We start from the raw sequence: 19512 nt of genomic DNA on the forward strand, positions 1-19512 counted from the left end.
GACTCAAAGTCGCTAACAATGTTTTTAAATGATTCAAAGTAACTTACACAAATGTTTTTTCGGCTTATAAATGGTAACAAAAAGGTTAAATCTAATTGATGGCATTGTAACAAACAAGTAGGTTTAAGTTTAAAATACATAAAATGGGTGATTGAATCGTAAATTAAGAGGCATGGCCAAATGAATAGATTATATGAGTTATTATTAAATTTGAAATAGTACCAATTAAATTGAATCATATTTGTGCTTTAAGAAACACAAGAAGATAACAAACCTTTGGTGTTCAAGATAAACTGCGCAAAGACTAGTGGTTTAGTTTCCTTCTTTCCTGAAACGATCGCACATAACTTTTATACGTCAACTAGCAATCATGAATGGCCCATTAGAATAGATAAGTTGATTTGGATTTTACTAAAAATACATTATGGTATAGTATAATCAGTTAGGTTAATTTGGATCGACTTAAATTAAAATGGAGTCAGAATTGATGGATCATATATCCTAGATTCAAAATTGAAGTTATAGTTTAGACAATGTGAAGTAATTATGAGGTGCTTAGTGTAATAATAAGTTGAACACAATATAATAATAAAATTATAAAAATACCAAACAAATAATATACCGTGAGAAGTATAGAGTATTGATAGTAAAAATACGACGACAACCCATATAATCTCTTTCCGATCAACACCAACCAAAACCCTCAAATTCTTGAATCATTCACCAATGAACTCAAGATTCCCCTTCTCCACACCCCAGCCGGAGAAGAACCAAAACTGTTCATCAAACGTCTACTCTCCGCCGCCGTACGCCCACCGGCCGTTGTCGGAGAAGAAATGGCCGCAATCAAAACCCACTAACACTTACCCCTTTCATGTTATTCACAAAGTCCCACCTGGCGATTCACCCTACGTTAGAGCCAAGCATGTTCAGGTTATTATTCTTGTTTTAGGGTTCTTGTATTATTATTATTCAATTGAAAGTTGAATAAAATTGATGTTTAAAAATGGGTATTAAGTTAATTTATTATTGCTCATAACCTGTTTGATGAAACGCCTAAGTGAAAAACTGTGTCAATCTTTTATTTCAGTTGGTGGATAATAATCCTACTAAAGCGGTATCGCTATTCTGGACTGCCATAAACGCGGGTGATCGGGTCGATAGCGCATTGAAAGACATGTCGATTGTGATGAAACAACTGAATCGCTCTGATGAAGCGATCAAGTCTTTTAGGCATTTGTGTCTGGTTGAGTCACAGGAGTCACTGGATAATATTCTTCTTGAGTTGTACAAGGTAATAATCCGTTTATTTCGATGATCGTTTTGTGGGAAATGTAGTAATTTTTGTGTATGTTTATAGAGATCGGGACGGATGGATGAGCAGATTGAACTACTGAAAGAAAAACTGAAACATATCGAAGAAAACACTTCGATTGATGGAAACCAAATGAAGTATGCAAGATCACAAGGGAAGAAGATTCAAATAACAGTTGGACAAGAGTATTCAAGGTAGAATGAATTTTATAAAATTTAGCCCTTATTTATCTTATATTAAATCTGTTACAATAAATAAGCAGGTTACTTGGCAATCTGGCATGGGCTTACTTGCAACAAGATGATTATAAAGTGGCTGAAGAAATCTACAGGTGGGTTTTTGATATTTTGTTTAAAAGATTATTATTATTATTATTATTATTATTATTATTATTATTATTAATTTAATAGCTTTGGTTAATGTGAAATTTTGAATTTTGATGATGCAGGAAAGCACTATCTTTGGAACCTGATAAAAACAAAAGGTGCAATCTTGCAATATGCTTAATGTACATGAAAAAAATGACAGAAGCCAAGTTCCTACTAAGCACGGTCAAAGAGTCGAACAGCATGCGTGATGTGGATGAATCGTACGCTAAGTCATACGAGCGTGCAATTCAAGTGATGGAAGAGATCGAAATGCACGCCAGGAATCCGCCTTCTTTCTCATCGTTTCTTAGTAGAAGTAAAGAAACCGACACAATTGAAAGATTATCAAAACGATGCGGTTCAGATCCGGGGTATAAAAGGTCAACCATGTCGCCATTTCCAGTCATGGGCATGCCTCGGGTCCCGTTTACGCAGCCGAGAATACAGGATAGGAAACTGCTACACGAGAAGCCTGTTGCTGAAATTAAGAAAGAACAAACGAACAAGAAAAGTTGGGCGGATATGGCGGAAGAAGAGGAACAGATGATGCTTGAATCTCGTGAGAGTTGTTATGGTGATGAAAATGAGGATTGCAATATAATGAATAAAGAGTTTGGATCTTTTAGGATGCAGGATGGATATCAAAGTCAACCGGGGACTGCCACGTGTAACAAAAGTCAAACGGTGAAGCGGTCTTTGACTTTTGACATAAGTCAAATTGGTAATGAAGATTAAAATCGTAAAGTGTTTTGTGTGCTTGCCTGTATAGATGGTATGTGTTTCAGGTCTTTAGAAAGCCTAGGGTTGACTTTTGACGGGAGTCAAAGATCTTTGACTTAGACTATAGTCCTTTTTGGTTGGATGTTTTGTTGTGTGTTGTGGTAATACAGCCTGTTTTTGGGATCTTTCATAGAGCATATGGAATCGTATGAAACTTTGTTATGCATCAGTTTAATAGTAATTTTTGGTGTCAATTTGTATACTTTGTATTCTAGTTTTTGTTCTATAGGTGCATTTGGTGATTTTTGTAATCAGCTCCTTGCTGAGTAAATTTGTGTTTTTGAAAGTGGTTTGCTTGGCAGTTCAAAAAGAAATTCAGTTTTATAGTAAACCAAGGTACAATTAAACTAATAATCTGTAATATTAGGGATGAAATATTAAGCATTTGGGACATATATTTGGGCATGAGACTAAGTATGGTACTGGTTTTTAAAATATTTAGGGTATGGTTCGGATCCAACAAATAAAATAAACCAACTTAACACACTAAAAATAGTATCAGTGGAGGTAAGGTGCGTGTCGTCAGGGATACAGATTAACTTTATTATACCAAAACGTTTTAAGTGTAAACAAGCTTGTTTTAAAAGGGGGATTTTGATTTAAACTTAAAATTTACGAAAACGAATTTATCTTAGATATTTAGAAACTAATTCCAACACTAGGGTAATTTCTTGAATCAATTCTAGTTTATGTTCATTAACAATTATGGTGCAATGATTTTTATGCTTAAACGGTTTGTATCAATACTAGACGCCATGCCATTCGGACATCCACTCTATCTAATGTCTAACCACACGTCGTTCGGTGATTAGAGCCAACCCGCTACTCCAAGCTCACGCCGTTCGGATCTTAGTGTGCGGGTTGCGTGATAGAAGTATTGATTATAGTTAAACACCCACATCGTTCGGAATGTTTAATTAGATCATATGATTCTATAACGAGTTTAAATTCATAGACAAGCGTAAACCTTTATTTGTTTCTATTATTAAACATTAAACACTGATTAAGGTTTTACAACTTGAAGAACTTAATTAGAAAAATTAATAAGTTGATCAGATTTATTAAAATTTTAATATATACCAGACGGGTTTAAGATCAAGAATCACACAAACAAACCATTAAAACAAATCACACGATTGTTTCACATAAGTTTCGAATCAAATCAAAATACCATAATGTTGAAACCATATTGATTTAGCCGGACATGATGGCTAAATCAATCAAAAGGTTAAAGAAACAAAACATGAAATAAATGATCTTACTAACAAAATCAACCAAATAATGCTTTCTCCTCCTCCTTGGAATAGTCTGCCGTCAAAGAGATCGAAGTCCCCCCCCCCCCTCCCAGAAAATGTTACGTTATTTATTTTGCTATCAAGTTCAAGAACCATTTATGTTTTTATTTGTTTGTTTGGGTTGCTACTGTAAGTTGAACTCTATTTAAGTTACGTATTATTGAATAAATGAGTTACGTTTTGGGATAAACCTTAGCCTCTCTTTCTAGTTTTCTCTGTTACCTATTCTAACCTATTAAGGGTATCAGAGCATTCCAGTCGATCCTCATCGACATATCTTATATCATAATGACTAACACCAGGAATCAAGAAGTTGACAACACTCTCAAGGATCATGGCAAGGCCATCTCAGATCTTCAAGAAACCCTAGCAGCACTGATGAAACAGCAAGAACAATCCATGAAACAATAGAAGCAATCTCTGAAACATCATGAAGAGATCTTAAGAGCATTCAAGCTGAGGAGTTTCAGCGGCGGCGGTGGCGACAGTCTCAGCAGCAGCAGAGGCGGATCTGGAAGGGGGCTGTTTAACGATGCTGATTCGCGGGTGGGTATTCGGGCTATGCGGGTTGGAAGGTAGAGTTTCCTAAGTTTTTGGAGGTAGATGTTGAAGGTTTGATTTACCGTTGTGGACACTTCTTCACAATCGACGAGACACCGGAAAATTTAAAACTAAGGCGTGTGGTTATACACCTTGAGGGGGATGTGATTTAATAGCATCAATCATATATGACAACATGTGGGCTTACCGTGGCTAAACTACCTTGGGAGGACTATGTATTGGCTATTTCGGCTCGTTTCTCTAACGCCATGTTTGAATATGCAATGGAAGAAATAGCATCTCTTGTTCAAATTGCTGATGGCATCGAGAGCCTACAAGAATATAATTCAGGTTTTGATCGCTTGCTTAACAAGGTTACCATTAGTGAACCATTTGCCCTTAGCCTATATGTGAAAGGATTGAAGCCGGGAATAAAAGGGTCGGCAAAGATGTTTAAGCCTCAAACGTTACAACGGGCGTATGGGTTAGCAAGGCTTCAAACTATCAAGAACATGAGCCTGATGAATCAACTTAAAGATGTGGAGGACGATTCGCATCGTGAAGATACCAAAATTACCCCTTCGGTTAATGCTTTAAAACTTCCCTTGCTACCAAGTCCAACCACCATGCCACCGACTTCCAAACCGGGAACGCTTAGCTCGAGACGTTTGACGAGTGATAAACAAAGGTGAATGTTTTGGTGTACCGAGAAGTTCGTTCCGGGCCACAAGTGTTAGAAAAGACAGCTCTATATACTTCAAGTGGTAGATGGTGAAGATCAAGCACCAAAGGGGGTTGTTGAAGATGATGAAGACAAGGTTCCTTGAATTACTTTTTGAGGGCAAAAGGATTGTTAAGGAGGGAGTATGCTACGTTATTTATTTTGTTATCAAGTCCAGGGACCATTTATGTTTTTATTTGTTTGTTTGGGTTGCTACTGTAAGTTGAGCTGATTTAAATTACGTATTATTGAATAAATGAGTTATGTTTTAGAGATAAAACCTAGCCTCTCTTTATAGTTTCTCTATTACCTGTTCTAACCCTATCAGAAAACATTTAATTATAAATTTAACCTTAAGCCTTCAAAAGTTATTTTTTGTGGGCCATATGTTTCTTTGTGGGCTTCTAAATGTGAGGCCTAAGCTAATTAACTTGATGTCCACGGGATGGTAAGCATGAAATAATGGCCTAACTTATTTTGTTGAGTTTGTTATGAAAAGATGAGTCCATCACCACCATCTTGTTTCCCTTTACTTTTACTTTTTCTTTTTCCACACATGATATCTATTGATTTTTCAAAACATGAGCATCCGACCAACATTTAAAAACTCTAATTCAGCATATTGATTTTCCATTTTAACTGAATTGTGCAAAGCTTGTTTTCTAGAAACTGGTCACAAGGTTTTGGCTTGTCACATTTGTTTCCTGTTTGTCTACTGCTTCATTTAGTTTATCTTCCTGCTCTTGCAACTGGTTCGTCTAACATAAATCCGCCATTTTAGCTTATCACCTCTTGCAGACTCTCCGCACCTACAAAACCAATAAAAGCGATCTAAAGTAGACTCCATTCCACCAAAACAAACTTGTTGCAAAATAATGAAATATGGATATGATAGAGACACGATATTTGATAAAATTAACTCTTTAAGTTCTATAAATCATGCCAAAATGCACCTAACAATGGTATATTGGTATTAGATATTACTCGATTGCCTAAAACATACATACACAGTTACCCGTACCATAACTACGAACATTTTCTTCTTAATTTTACTTTTTGTTGTCCTTGGGTAATACATAACTCTACTGATCTTTTTTAGTGTTTATTTTTGTAGTTTTCTTTGTTAATAAAGTTATATAAAAATTAGTTGAAAACCCAAACAAATATTTTGTAACAAACTAGCGGATATACCCGATACCTGATGGGAATGAGTAATATGGTGCCCAACATGTTTAGAAACCAAGTAAGAAGCACAGTGATATAGCCGGTTATGTGACTAAGATTACCAATATCATGTTTGGGTTTGGGTTTAGTCTAAACAGGGTTGACTTAGTTTTTGGGTCGAACACGCAAACACAGTTAGCTAAACGGGTTGTGTTTTAACCTGACGGGTAGAAATTTGAGTTTGGATGTTTGTATAAGTTGAAGTCTAGGAATCTAGGATTAGTTCGTGTAGAATCTTAATAACCAATAAGTAAACCTTTTTAATACAAATAGGGGCGGCAATTGTCGACACGACACTAGAAAAAAATGGGTGTTCAGACGGCTAACACGAGCCGTTTATATAGTAGCTCGGGTTTGGGTTGACCGGTCTTAAAAGCAAGTCTGGCTAAGGTTAACTTGTAAAAAAAACAGGTAAAATGTTTAAGTTTGATGTAAAAAGATCTTTTAAATTTTGGCACGAATAAAAACATGGGTCGTGTTCGGGTTCCACATTTCAATGTGTTAACCCGCAAAATGTCAACACACCAACCCGACATGTTTGACACCCAATGCATACCAAACAAGTTTGAAAGCATGATATATCAAAACGTTCCGTGACCTGGTGTATAAAAGGTCAACCGCCTCGCCTTCTCGGGTCAATGACACACTACGGGTCCCATTTACTCAGCCTAGAAGACAGGATATGGGTTGTGGGTGTCTTAGGAAAATGCAATTTGAGAAACTCGCTGCTGAGTTTAAGATGGAGCCATCAGGAACGCGTAGGGAAATGACGATTATACCCTTGACCGAAGAATGAACGGAATATGTTTGAATCTACTGAAAGTTGTTGTATGGTGATGAAAATGATGATTGCAACATAATGAATGAAAAAAGAGAAAATTCTCAAAATAGCCCTTTTTAGAGAGAAGATTTCCAAAATTGTCCTTTTTTCCTCAAAATAATTTAAGATTTGGACTGGGAAGATGCATTGGGAAAAGATAATAATAATGAGGGACCAGTCCAAATTCTGAAAGAACGTAACGTAGCAGACGGGATATTGGAAAATAATGCCGTGCAAGTCCAAATTATTTTATAATCTTGGAGCAAAAGTCCATATTTTTTCAAATCTTTTTTATTCAAAAAACCGTCTTGAGAGACTATTTTTTTATGTTTCCTACCTTTCCCGTCCATATTTTCAAATTCTTTGAAAAATATATTTTTACAATTATACCCTTAACCACCACCACCTTGAACCACCACCATCACGTCGGCCCATCCCATCACCACCACCGAACTAAAAACACAAATTCATAACTAGATCTTTAATCCTATGAACAGATCCACTGTTCAAACCCAAAGATTCACATGAACCGGCCATTATTAAAAATCCCACATTTCAAGATTTGAAGTACCAAGAAGCTCACCTGGAGTAGCAGACAAAGATCAAAAGGCCATGATGGGTTTAAAGAAGCATAAAGATTGGATCTTTGAAAGGAATTTGAATCTTTTTAGTGTGAAATGAAAAAGGGTTTTTGTAATGTGATCTTTTAGCAGGAGAGTAGAAAATAGAGTGAAGAGGAGATTGAAAGAATCTGATGGAGCGTCGGTGATAAATGCTCATCTATAAATCTATAAATCAATTAATCCAACGGTTCAAGGTGGTGGTGGTTCAAGGTGGTGGTGATGGGGTGGGGGTGCCGGGGTGGTGTTGGTGATGGGGTGGGGCCGACGTGATGGTGGTGGTGGTGGTGATGGTTAAGGGGTATAATTGTAAAAAATATATTTTTCTAAGAATTTGAAAATATGGACGAAGGAGATAGAAAACATAAAAAAAAAAATCTCTTAAGACGGTTTTTTGAAAGAAAAAGTTTTGGAAAAATTTAGACTTTTGTTCCAAGATTACAAAATTATATGGACTTTACCTTCATTATTTTCCCATATCCCGTCTGCTATGTTACTTTACTTAGAATTTGGACCGGTCTCTCATTATTATTATCTTTTCTCAATACGTTTTCCTAGTTCAAATCTTAAATTATTTTAAGAAATAAAGAGCTATTTTAGGAATCTTATCTCTAAAAAGAGTTATTTCGATAATTTTTCAAATCTTAAATTATTTTGGATCTTTCAGGATGCAGGCTGGATATCAAAGTCAACTGGGGACTGACACGTGTAACAGAAGTCAAGTGGTGAAGTGATCTTTGACATTTGACAGAAGTCAAACCGGTATTGAAGATTAAAACTGTCTATGCTTTGTTCCTGTATAGATTGTATGCGTTTCGGGTCTTAAGAAAGCCTAGGGTTGACTTTGGAAAGGGGCCAAAATGATAGGCTAGATCTTTGACTATGACTTTAGCCTCTTTTTTGTTGGATGTTTTTTAAGGGTCTTTCATAGAGTCTAGTGTGTATGCAACCTTGTAGGCACGCCAACCCCGTCTGCCATCTATGAACCATTAAGCCCAGGTTTTTATAACTCGATGGTGTGGCATTAGGTATTGAGAGATCTACTAATTTTCTTTTTTTTTTTTTTACTTTCTATATTTCTGATTTTCATTGTTAATAAAGTTACATAAAAATTGCTGGCTAATGTAGTCATAGTGGCGGACAAAGAATTTATTTTTTTTTCACAAAGGATGGCCGACCCCCGTGTGGTGACAGCAGGTCCACCAATGTTCTGCTTGCAACTTTGCATGCCTCTCGTCTTAGCAGCTTCCACGCAGGGAATTTCATGAAATTTAGAGACGGGGGAGCCTACTTAGCAAGTAGCCGATTTAGCCGGCATCTTTGAAATGCTGGTCTCTAACTGGCTGACCCTGGTGATGTCTATAAAATTTGCAAAGTGAAAAAAAAAAGTGTATTTTGGTAAACTTTAGTCGACTACCTCTAGTTTTGTAATTGTCCTCCCTTTTTTTGTGTATTTTTGACTTAATTTTCAAAATCCCCGCCCATATTTGTTACAAATAAGATTTGTATGTGAATTCTTATAATATTTTTTAGTATCTGGTTTTTGACGTGATTAAATTGTTTTCATTTGGTGTTAAAATACTATTTTCATCATGACTATTACTCTATTAGTTTGATTCGAAAGTTATAGAATAATTTAATTATAATGGTTTCACAACAATATAAACGACTTTGGCGACCCACCATTGTAAACGGTGAAGGCCCTTAATTAATGGTCTTTACAATGGTTTTGGACTTAAAAAAAAGATAGAAGTCAAGCAATATTGTGACGTAAATAAATATTATTGGGCCAGACTTTCCTAAAGATAATATTTAGTCCCTAATTAGTTATAGACTAAGATAGAGCCCGTGTAATACACGGGTGATTAAAAAAATAAAATAAAATAAAATAAAAATGGAATGTTGTGAATCTATAACAATTAAAAAAAAGAAAAAACTAATATCAATTCATCCTAGTTGAGTTGGGAAGCCATAAGCATTTTAAAAGCAAGGAAGTGGTTTCAATTCCCACCAACAATATATTTTTCATTTTATTATTCATTCACGAAGGGGAAATTGTAAAGATGAAAACTTGTACACTTAACAGCCTATGTGAAGGGTCTAATTGAATGACATGTGGAAACATTGTGTTGCTTTAACAATATAGATAGATTTTGCTACAAACAGATAGCACCGTGTTTTAAAACAACTTGTGATAGAATTTATGAAGAATATTTGAACGATATAGAAAGAGGTAATTGGTGATCAGTGTCATCTTACCAACACATCATAACAGTTATCTCGACTAATTTTAGAACGTAGTTTATAGTGAAGAAAACTTTTAACCAAGGATTATGGAGTGAACGTACGGCTAATTTGTTAGCATTCATCGCAACCAGTAAATATTGTTACATTTTCGTTGGCAATATGTTTTGCACATTTTCTATCGGCTTCATTTAGTAGTATTATCTTAGTTATTTATGAAGTATAAAAGAATGCACTTAGCCACTCACCCCATATAATTTTTTTTGAAAGGCAGAGATATTATAAAGAAAAACCCACTAGTAAGAAATTATACAGGACGAGACACATACAAAATGATCCATAAAAGCGACCTATAAAAACAAGACATGACTAGAAAAGAGAACCACACGAAAACTAAACACACTAAATAAACAATGAAAAGGTCGAAAGGAAACGATACAATATCGAATTCCCATGCACACCCCTAGTAAAACCTGTTGTTCTATACTGCAGGCGCAAAGTGACCTAACTGTCGTCCTGCAACTTTAAACTCCCGCATGACCCGTCAATACCAAAACCGTTTGTCACCCATAAATGTAACTCGCCCTTGTAAAGCATCGGTTAAAAGAAAGAATACTATTTTTTTCCCTTTTTAGTTATTCTCCATATCTTTAAATCCATAGGGAAGAGTTCAATCCATTTACGCAACTGAGTTAGGTAAAAGGGCCTTGAATTTTCCTACTTGGATATTTGTATTTGGATATTTGTATAGCCAATTATTCTCTGATTCTAAAACATTAAATTTCAATAAACCAACATAGTCTAGTGTCACGGACCAAATATTTGAAGATCGAGATATTTAATTTGTGTTGAAAAGCTTGGGTTTGTTGGCTCTTCCCGGACTTCATTGGGCACAGCCTCAGCGGGAAAGAAGGCGTGCATGCCTAGTCGTGCTTGCATGACGAACGCATCGCTGGTTGTGAACTATTGCTGCTCGCTTGATGAGTCCAATACAAGATGAAACCAGCAGACCCTGATCATGAGCAGACCGATTGGCCGGCCTTCGGGCGCCACACGGAGTCTGAGAAGATAACTCTGTGACAAGTGGTATCAGAGCCAGTTTGAACCTCGAATACGTTAGAACGTGTACACTCAACCAAAAAGAGCTTAAAAATGTCGAGAATGAGTTAAGCAATGGTGGTGGGAGAAGATCGAATGGTCTTTGTACGCCGCGAGTATGGGATCATGAGCGCCGCCCTAGTCTAGTGAAGTGAGGACCTCCGTGTTCGTGTTAAAAGTTTTACGGTGTAGCAGAGCCGTAACCTGTTTTGAAGTCTGCTAACTTGGCGAACGTCGGCGTCACATAATCAGGCGGCATAATTAACCGACACGGCTAACTCACATTTTGGCCGAACTATTGGGTGTCCCATTTATCAGATTGAATCATTCTCAAAACACATGGATTCAGCTTGTGAGCTGGTATGGGACGGCGAGCTTGCCCTTCAGACATGCATGGCATAGAGGAAGACCATAACGTCTAAGTCTTGCACATCGTATGGGACGACATGTGCATGCACGAGGACGTGAATGGTTATGGTGGTGCGAGAGTGTCACGGACCAAATATTTGAAGATCGAGATGCTTAATTTGTGTTGAAACGCTTGGCTTGTCCCGAACTTCATTGGGCACGGCCTCAGCAGGAAAGATGGCGTACATGCCTAGTCATGCTTGCATGACGAACGCATTGCTAGTTGCGAGCTGTTTCCGCTCGCCTGATGAGTTTAAGATAGGACGAAACCAGCAGACCCTGATCATGAGCGGACTGATTGGCTGTCCTTCGAACGCCACACGGAGTCTGAGAAGATTAGCCATGAAAAACTCGAGTCAAAATAAAGTGTACCACCGTTAGAAACCGTACCCATATTCCTTTTTTTTACAAGAGGATCACGATAATTGCTTTAACTTTTGATTCAAATAATCAAATTTAGTATTGTTTATCACTCAACATTTTTTTATACAAAAATATTAAGTTTCATACTTGGCTCGAACAAGGCTATCTTTGAGATTTCGGATGTCCCAAACGAGTATTAGAAAATAGGCACTTATATATAAATTTCTTCAATTTTTTGTTTAAATTGGAAAATATATAGGCATAAAATGGTTTCTAGGAGAGAGAAAAGTTGGTGATGGTTTGTAGGAGTTCCACCATTTGAAATGACGGATGTCGAGTTAAATATAAGCCTTGTCAGTTTTTGTCTGGTGAGGTGGACCAGTGTTCCACCATTTGAAATGGCAGATCGTGTATATTTTATTCCTGTTCCGCCGTTTCAAATGGCGGATGTCAGTTTATAGTTGACCGGCGGTAGACCTAACTTACCCCTATATGTCAAAAGTATTTTTCATAGACATCCGTCATTTGAAATGGCAGATGTGAACAGTTCATGTACCTTCCTCTGACCACCGATTGACAAGTTATTTGTATTTTATTATATTTGCCAGGCATCCGTCATTTTAAATGACTGATGTGAATAGTGATTTTGTACTTGATTTGACAACTCATTTTTATCTTTTTATATATACTTTTAATTTTATTCTACCTTTTTCAAAATACGTTTTTTTAAAACTAATGCAATTAACAAGAATATTCTAGACGTACCTTCTTATTCTTGAAGAAAACATAATATTGACTTGAACAAATGAACCTCCAATCGGTGAAACTGTTAGCAGTCGTCGAACGAACCTCCGGCCAGCCTAAGTAGAGATAAATATTGAACCCACCAATCCGACTCCTGTAAAATTAAACAACTTTTAAGAATCCACTAACAAACAAACAAAACCACATTATAAAAGAAATGATAGTCAAGATTAGGCATAAACCCTTGGAAGAATCAGTCAATATGCTGAAAAATCGAACGAATTAGGTTTTCAACTGAAGACACCAAGAACCTAAACCATACCCTAGCTGACGACCTGCTTTCAATTAATGATCTGTAGCTCTTATTTGACACCAATGATTTGAAACGAAAATATTTGGTGAAAGTATCATACATGTGGAGGGATTACATCAAGGTTAAAGTCTCAACAGGAGAGGGATGGAATTCAAAATTTGAACTTTTAGATAGTAACCGGATAATATCAAAAGTGAATATTAGCTTCCTGAGGAAGCTCTTTACAAAGAGGCTTGGAGCGTGGACAACTTCTTTGTTTGACACATCACTACAGTGAATATGGAAGGGACAACTGTCCCAAAAGGTTTTCATTTATCATATAGAGAGATATGTAAATATAATGATAAAACTTGGTTGGTAACCTATGTAATACAAGGGTTGAATAAAAAATATAACATCAATAAAAAAGATGTTTATATACATGGTATAATTTAGAAATGTATAACAATTTCTCATTTATGAAATTAAATATTACAGTATATATAAATTTGAAAAAAGATTAAATACAAAAATTGTTCATACAACCTTCAAATATCTCATTGTACATAATATATGCGGTTTACCCATATTAATTATTCAATGGTACGAAAGTATAACTTTAAAGTTTTAAAATGGTAAAATAAATCAAGAGTCAAGCCGAGTTTAACTAATTTTCATATAAGGCAAATTCTGGGTATTTAGATGTACACACGCTTAAAAAAAGACTTTTAATAGTTTAGACCTATGTTAGTTATTTTACCCAAATTAAAAGAATCTTTATAATAATAATATTTGAAATAAAGTATTTAAAAAAATAGTTTAAAAGACGTCATAATAAATAAATAAACATTAAACGTTATTTCTGAAAATCACATTAAATGAGAGTTAATGAAAATTTAATTTAGGAATTTTAAAAATAATAATAAAAATGTAGCAAATTCATTTAATAGATTTATATAGGGTTTAATTTTAAAAATAGCTTATGTGTCATCCTATGTGGACACTTTAGAAAGATGCCATGTATCCACATTGTTTTGCTTTAATATATTAGTAAGATAACAACAATATCTAGGGTGTTCATGGTTCGGTTCAACCGCCCAAACCGGTCATCGGTTTGGTTTTGCGGTTGGGTTTTTTTCTTTACTCTTGGTCGGTTGGTTTGAAAATTTCCAAACCGTAGTGAACGGTTTGGTTTACGGTTTGAACCGAAAACCAACCGCATAAAACCGGACGGACCGTATGACTTATTTATTTATATATATTATTAAAATATTTCTTAATATATATGTGTATATAAATTTATAACTAGACACATAGTATTTTGTATTATATATATGTGTATATACACATACATATATACACTACTAAATATTGACAAATATTGATAATAAACAAAAAAAAAAGTGGGCTAATCCAAAATCAAAAATGCAAGAAACATTAATTGGCTTTTTATTTTGTTAAATGAGATCCTAAAAAGGTAAAAATTAGTTGTTTGTTAAATTACATAAATCATTGTGAGTTGTGTAATATATATCATGAATTATTTTGAACATATTGTATAAAGACCGAACAAGACCAAACCGCGAAACCAAACCGTTATTAACGGTTCGGTTTAAGAGTTCAACGTACGGTTCGGTTTTGGTTTATAAAAATCAAAAACCGTTACTAACGGTTCGGTTCACGGTTTGACCTAAAAACCCCAAAAACCGGACCGTGAATACCCTTAACTATATCTAATACATAAAAGTATAAAACAAAATAATTAATGCATATTACGTATATAATAGCATAAACCATAAAACACAATGGTGAATATATATTATACAATGATCTGAAATGTAAAACACAATGGTACTTACATAATACACAATTGCCTGAACATAATACATAATGAACGCTGTAAACAATGACTAAAACAAAATAACGACTAAAAAGATACAATAATGAACAAGAGACAAATTGATAAGCATAAAGACATAATGACGAACAAAAGAAAAAATGACGCATATTTTGTTTTAAATCTTATCTTTAACATGTGCAACGATTGAAAAACACAATCACTACTACCTATAACACAATGTAGAAAACTCAAAAAAAAAAAAAAACATAATGACAAACCAATAATACAATGTATAAATCCACTATTTTTTTTTATTTTTATGCATTAATATGGTAATCATATTAAAAATAAAAAACCACTTGTTACTATAGTGATTTTATTTTTATTTTTTTAAATTATCGTATGAAAAGGTTATGAATGTACGTTGTATGTGGGAAGAGAAAGTTAATAATACAGACCATTTCCTATACATTCATTTTTATTATTTAAATTTATCACAATCATTCAAATCTAAGATGAATGCTTCTCACACTTCTAATTGTGATTATGTAACACGTAAAAAGTAATCTTGATAAGTTTTATGTGCCATGTTTGTTCAAGTAACCAAATGTTTGAGTTGGTCAAAACCTTTACTTTAAAAAAGATTCTAAATCCTTTGATTTTATTTTATTACTTTCAAATATAATATTTGTATTTATTATTCCTACAATTCTGCAAAACTCAGCTTCAGTCATGTACACGTGTCTCTACATGACTAACGGTGGCAACTATATATGACTTATCCTCCTCCACCTCTTGAACATTCACCCTCAAAACACCGCTGGGAAACATGTCCGACCAATATTTTAGCAATTTCATGTCTAACCTCGTACAGGAGAAGGCATCAGTACCAGGAGTTGATGAAGACCAAGATTCATTGACAAATCTTTGCTCTTTACCCTACCCCACACTCGCCGAAAAACTCAAACGAGCCGCATTAGATCTCAAAGAAACCGTAAACCCCCCGTTTCGATCCCTTAATCTGTGTTTACTTTTATAATAGTTGATGCATGTTTACGTGTTACAGATAGTTGTGGAGACATGGGGATTCACCGGCCAAAAGGTTGAAGATCCTTCCTTGTATACTGGCACTCTTGGAACCGCTTTCTTACTTTTGAAGTCGTATCGAGTTACGGACAACAAAAACGACCTTAATCTGTGTTCCGAGATCGTTAAAGTTTGCGATTCCGCTCCTTCGAATCCCAGGTTCTCTCTGATCTTGATTTGATCATATCCAACCCAACACGTAAAAACCAAAGACTTTTATTATTTAATTTATGCATTATGCGTTATAATTCTTTTATTCGTGAAACATTAAAACGGTGTTAGGATTAGGATGGAATCTGTACAAAAAAAATACCATAACTGAATATGAACCTTACTTATTTAGTGGGTTTGGTACCATTATCATTGAAAATGCCGAAAAAATCTTAACCAAAGGGTAATGAAACCGAAAACATGAAAAATAAAAACCTACCGGTACCGATGGTGTTTGGTCTGCACGATACGGTCCTCGAAAAAGAGTGGCAGTGGCAATCTTAAGTGGTGTAACCCTAATGGTTTACGTCTGAATAATTTAAAAGGTTATTAAGATTAATTAACACAAAATTTAAACATACTAAGTTTTAGATTCAAATTTCGATTCAAAGAAATTTGAAGCCCAAAATGCTAAAACCAAAACCGAGAATCAAATACCAAAAAAATCGAGCTAAGAAGACCTAAAAACGAAAAATTTGTTTTCGGTTCGGTTTGAGACCAAAGCCAAACCATGTACAAGTGTTGATGTTCAAGTTACCAACAATAAAATATATGTGATGTTCTTGAAGATATTTGCAGGGTTGTGAGTTTTTTACTTGGGCGTGTGGGTGTGTGCGCTCTTGGTGCAGCTGTCGCTAATCTTCTAGGAGATAAGCAGATGGTTGATTACTATTTGACCCAATTTAAAGCGGTAAATACAAATGTTTACTAAATGGTGTTCGTGCTTTGTAACTACTGTAATTTTTAAAATGATCGTTGATTTTAGTAACAGATCAATGTAAACAAAGAATTTCAAAGTGAAATGATTGGCGGGAAAGCTGGATATCTATGGGCATGTTTGTTTCTCAACAAGAATTTAGGTCATGAAACTATTTCGTCTACACACACTGTAAGGATATGCTATATTCTACTGTAAGTTTATTTACTTGAAATTGGTTAAATTGATAATATGTTTGAATAAACAGAGTGTGATTGTGAATGATATTATTGAGAATGGAAGGAAATTAGGGGAAAAGGAGCGCTGCCCGTTGATGTTTGAATCGAATGGCAAACGGTATTGGGGTGTGGCGCATGGGTTAGCGGGGATTATGTATGTTCTGATGCATTTTGATCTTAAACCGGATGCGCGTGCGGATGTGAAGAATACTATTAAGTACATGATTCATAATCGGTTAGCTAGTGGAAATTACCCACGTGATGAGGAGACGAAGAGTGATGAGCTTGTGTATTGGTGTCATGGTGCACCTGGAGTGGCACTTACACTGGTTAAAGCAGCTGAGGTGATAAAATCTTTCATCTTGAGCGGTGTTTTCGTCTTTTGGGTCTTAAGGTTTTAATGATACGACCTGACTTGATTATTAAAATAGTCAAGATCAGTTCCAGTTGGTCATGTTTGGGTTAAACCTTTTTAACATGTTTAATCAATCAGGTCGTGTTATGTTCCACTACTAATTTGTTTAACCAAACAACTCGACACCTTAAAGTTAAAATGTATTTTGTAATTTTAATCAACCGTTTCAAAGTTAAAAGAGTTAAAATATAAAATATTATATAAATACAAAGTTTAAGATTTGTTTACCTTGCCAACAAGTTTAACAAATTTAACCAAATTTGTTACAACCTTTTTAGAACATAACTTGCCGAATAACTAGGTCGCAGGTCAACTTGTTTAATCAAACATGACACAGGTTAACACGTTTGAAGACAAACATGTCACAGGTATGTTAACACGTTTGGAAGACGCGCACTATTTTTAAATTAAGTTGGAAATAGAAAAGTAATATGACTTATTTGATTAAATAGTCGACACATCAAACACGTTAAAAGGGTTAAAATAGGAGTTGAAAATTTAAAAACATTACTGTTTAAAACTGGGTTATAAGTTTATAACCCAATACTTTGGATAGATTAGTTTATAGATGGTGTTACGTTACGCTTGGATGATTTTAAGCTGCTATCAGAATATGAGATAATAGATAATATGGTATCAAACACACTATAGGTTTTCGAAGATAAGGAGATGATAAAAGCAGCAACTGATGCAGCTGATGTCGTTTGGGCACGCGGGTTACTGAAAAAGGTTGGGATTTGCCATGGAATCAGCGGGAACGCCTACGTGTTCCTTTCAATTTACAGAATGACAGGGCACGTGGAGTATTTACACAAAGCGAAGGCGTTTGCATGTTTTTTACTCGATAGGGGGCATAAGCTGATATCTGAAGGCAAAATGCATGGTGGTGGCACCCCATATTCCTTGTTTGAAGGAGTTGGGGGCATGGCTTATCTGTTTCTGGACATGACTGATCCTGTTAATGCTAGATTTCCGGCTTATGAACTTTAAACTATATGCAATGTAATAATGTGTTCTCTAGGGTTTGGTTTTAATATTTGTTTATTTGTGTTGTTGTAGAGGTTTATGTATTGTCATCTCAATTTTATCTAGTGACGTGGATGGCATTTTTGGCTAAATATGTTTTTTTTAAGGGTTTTTTCCTTGGATCATTGGACGGTGTTTTTGGCATTAATTGTAGGTTAAGAATTATGATTAAGGAAAGGACCCTCCAAGGACCGGATCAAAGTTAAAAGAGGGGGAAGATGATACATTGTTCCACCAGCTCATGACTTGGGTCTCATTATTGATTATTTCAAAACCGATTTGTTGACCTTTTTTCGTCAAATCATGCCCATTTTGACCAATTAAGTTCTTAAAATGTTAAAAAGAACTTTCAAGATATTTAAGGTTTGTTGTTGAGTTCTAGATTTGCCCTGCTTGCGGTGTGCTCATATAATGTATATATGTGTGAACCCTCGGGTAGGAAAAAGTGAAATTGTACTAATTTTGACGTTATTTTACTAATCTCATGAAAATAACGTTAAAAGTGACGGAAGGTCATGATCAGGCATCATGTAGTGGCGTTGATAGCCGAAATACAAGGGTACACGCACCAATCGGCCGGTGTCCTGGTGGTTGATTGTATGTGCCTTATGTCCAAGGCTTGATGCAAAACTACTATCAAGCCGGGGGTCTCACTGGAAGCAGCCTCTCTATTCCTACGGGTAGAGGTAAGGCTGTCTACATCTTACCCTCCTCAGACCCTACCATAACTTTGCTATTGGTGGGATTTACTGAGTACAATGATGATGATGATGCTCAGTTTAAATATCCTATTTGTTTGCATTCTCATTGGTTTATTCGGATCGGATCAGGAAAGAGTTTAGCTAAACAAAGAGTAATTTCGCACTATTTGCTATTGTTTGTGGCTAGTCGAGTCGTTTTTCACAACATAGCTTACGCGTCATAGAACAGATACCCACACAGCTGGCCCACCCTGACACCTCCCTTATTCCGGCTATCATTTATCGAGGTGATACCACATGTAGGACTTTTGATGATTTAAACAAAAAAAACACTTGAAAAAGATGGCACATCAATATAACTGTTTATCACTGATCCTACACTAGTTTTTGAGTATCCTAAATCTCTACCTCGTCTTCTTGCCACTCATGTTCCTTTCGAAACAACAATTCAATCTGCTCCAACGAT

The 19512-nt window shown here is 35.4% G+C and overlaps 2 protein-coding genes across 2 annotated transcripts; both read left to right on the forward strand.

Annotated features, from left to right (window-relative positions):
- The first annotated feature begins 726 nt into the window (after positions 1-726).
- On the forward strand, positions 727-2418 carry LOC143560238 (protein SULFUR DEFICIENCY-INDUCED 1-like). Its single transcript, XM_077048580.1, has 5 exons — positions 727-933; positions 1091-1294; positions 1361-1509; positions 1578-1646; positions 1764-2418. Exons 1-5 carry the CDS (start codon positions 727-729, stop codon positions 2416-2418), a joined length of 1284 nt encoding a protein of 427 aa, XP_076904695.1.
- Positions 2419-15501: 13083 nt separating this feature from the next.
- On the forward strand, positions 15502-18309 carry LOC143560235 (lanC-like protein GCL2). Its single transcript, XM_077048577.1, has 6 exons — positions 15502-15666; positions 15739-15917; positions 16548-16659; positions 16741-16857; positions 16934-17248; positions 17971-18309. The coding sequence occupies exons 1-6, from the start codon at positions 15502-15504 to the stop codon at positions 18307-18309; spliced, it is 1227 nt and encodes a 408-aa protein (XP_076904692.1).
- Positions 18310-19512: the final 1203 nt, after the last annotated feature.

The sequence above is a fragment of the Bidens hawaiensis genome, unplaced genomic scaffold, assembly GCF_021521415.1.
Source record: "Bidens hawaiensis isolate Kalapana, Puna unplaced genomic scaffold, B.hawaiensis_p1.1 tig00020245_1, whole genome shotgun sequence".
In the NCBI taxonomy this organism is placed as follows: Eukaryota; Viridiplantae; Streptophyta; class Magnoliopsida; order Asterales; family Asteraceae; genus Bidens; species Bidens hawaiensis.

Excerpts from the sequence above, each read along its gene's own strand:
- LOC143560238 (XM_077048580.1), top strand. The coding sequence starts at position 727 with ATGAACTCAAGATTCCCCTTCTCCACACCCCAGCCGGAGAAGAACCAA. Across the intron at positions 1,295-1,360 it reads TTCTTCTTGAGTTGTACAAG|AGATCGGGACGGATGGATGA; the intron begins GTAATAATCCGT and ends GTATGTTTATAG. Across the intron at positions 1,647-1,763 it reads GTGGCTGAAGAAATCTACAG|GAAAGCACTATCTTTGGAAC; the intron begins GTGGGTTTTTGA and ends TTGATGATGCAG.
- LOC143560235 (XM_077048577.1), top strand. The coding sequence starts at position 15,502 with ATGTCCGACCAATATTTTAGCAATTTCATGTCTAACCTCGTACAGGAG. Across the intron at positions 15,667-15,738 it reads CATTAGATCTCAAAGAAACC|ATAGTTGTGGAGACATGGGG; the intron begins GTAAACCCCCCG and ends TACGTGTTACAG. Across the intron at positions 16,858-16,933 it reads CTATTTCGTCTACACACACT|AGTGTGATTGTGAATGATAT; the intron begins GTAAGGATATGC and ends TTGAATAAACAG.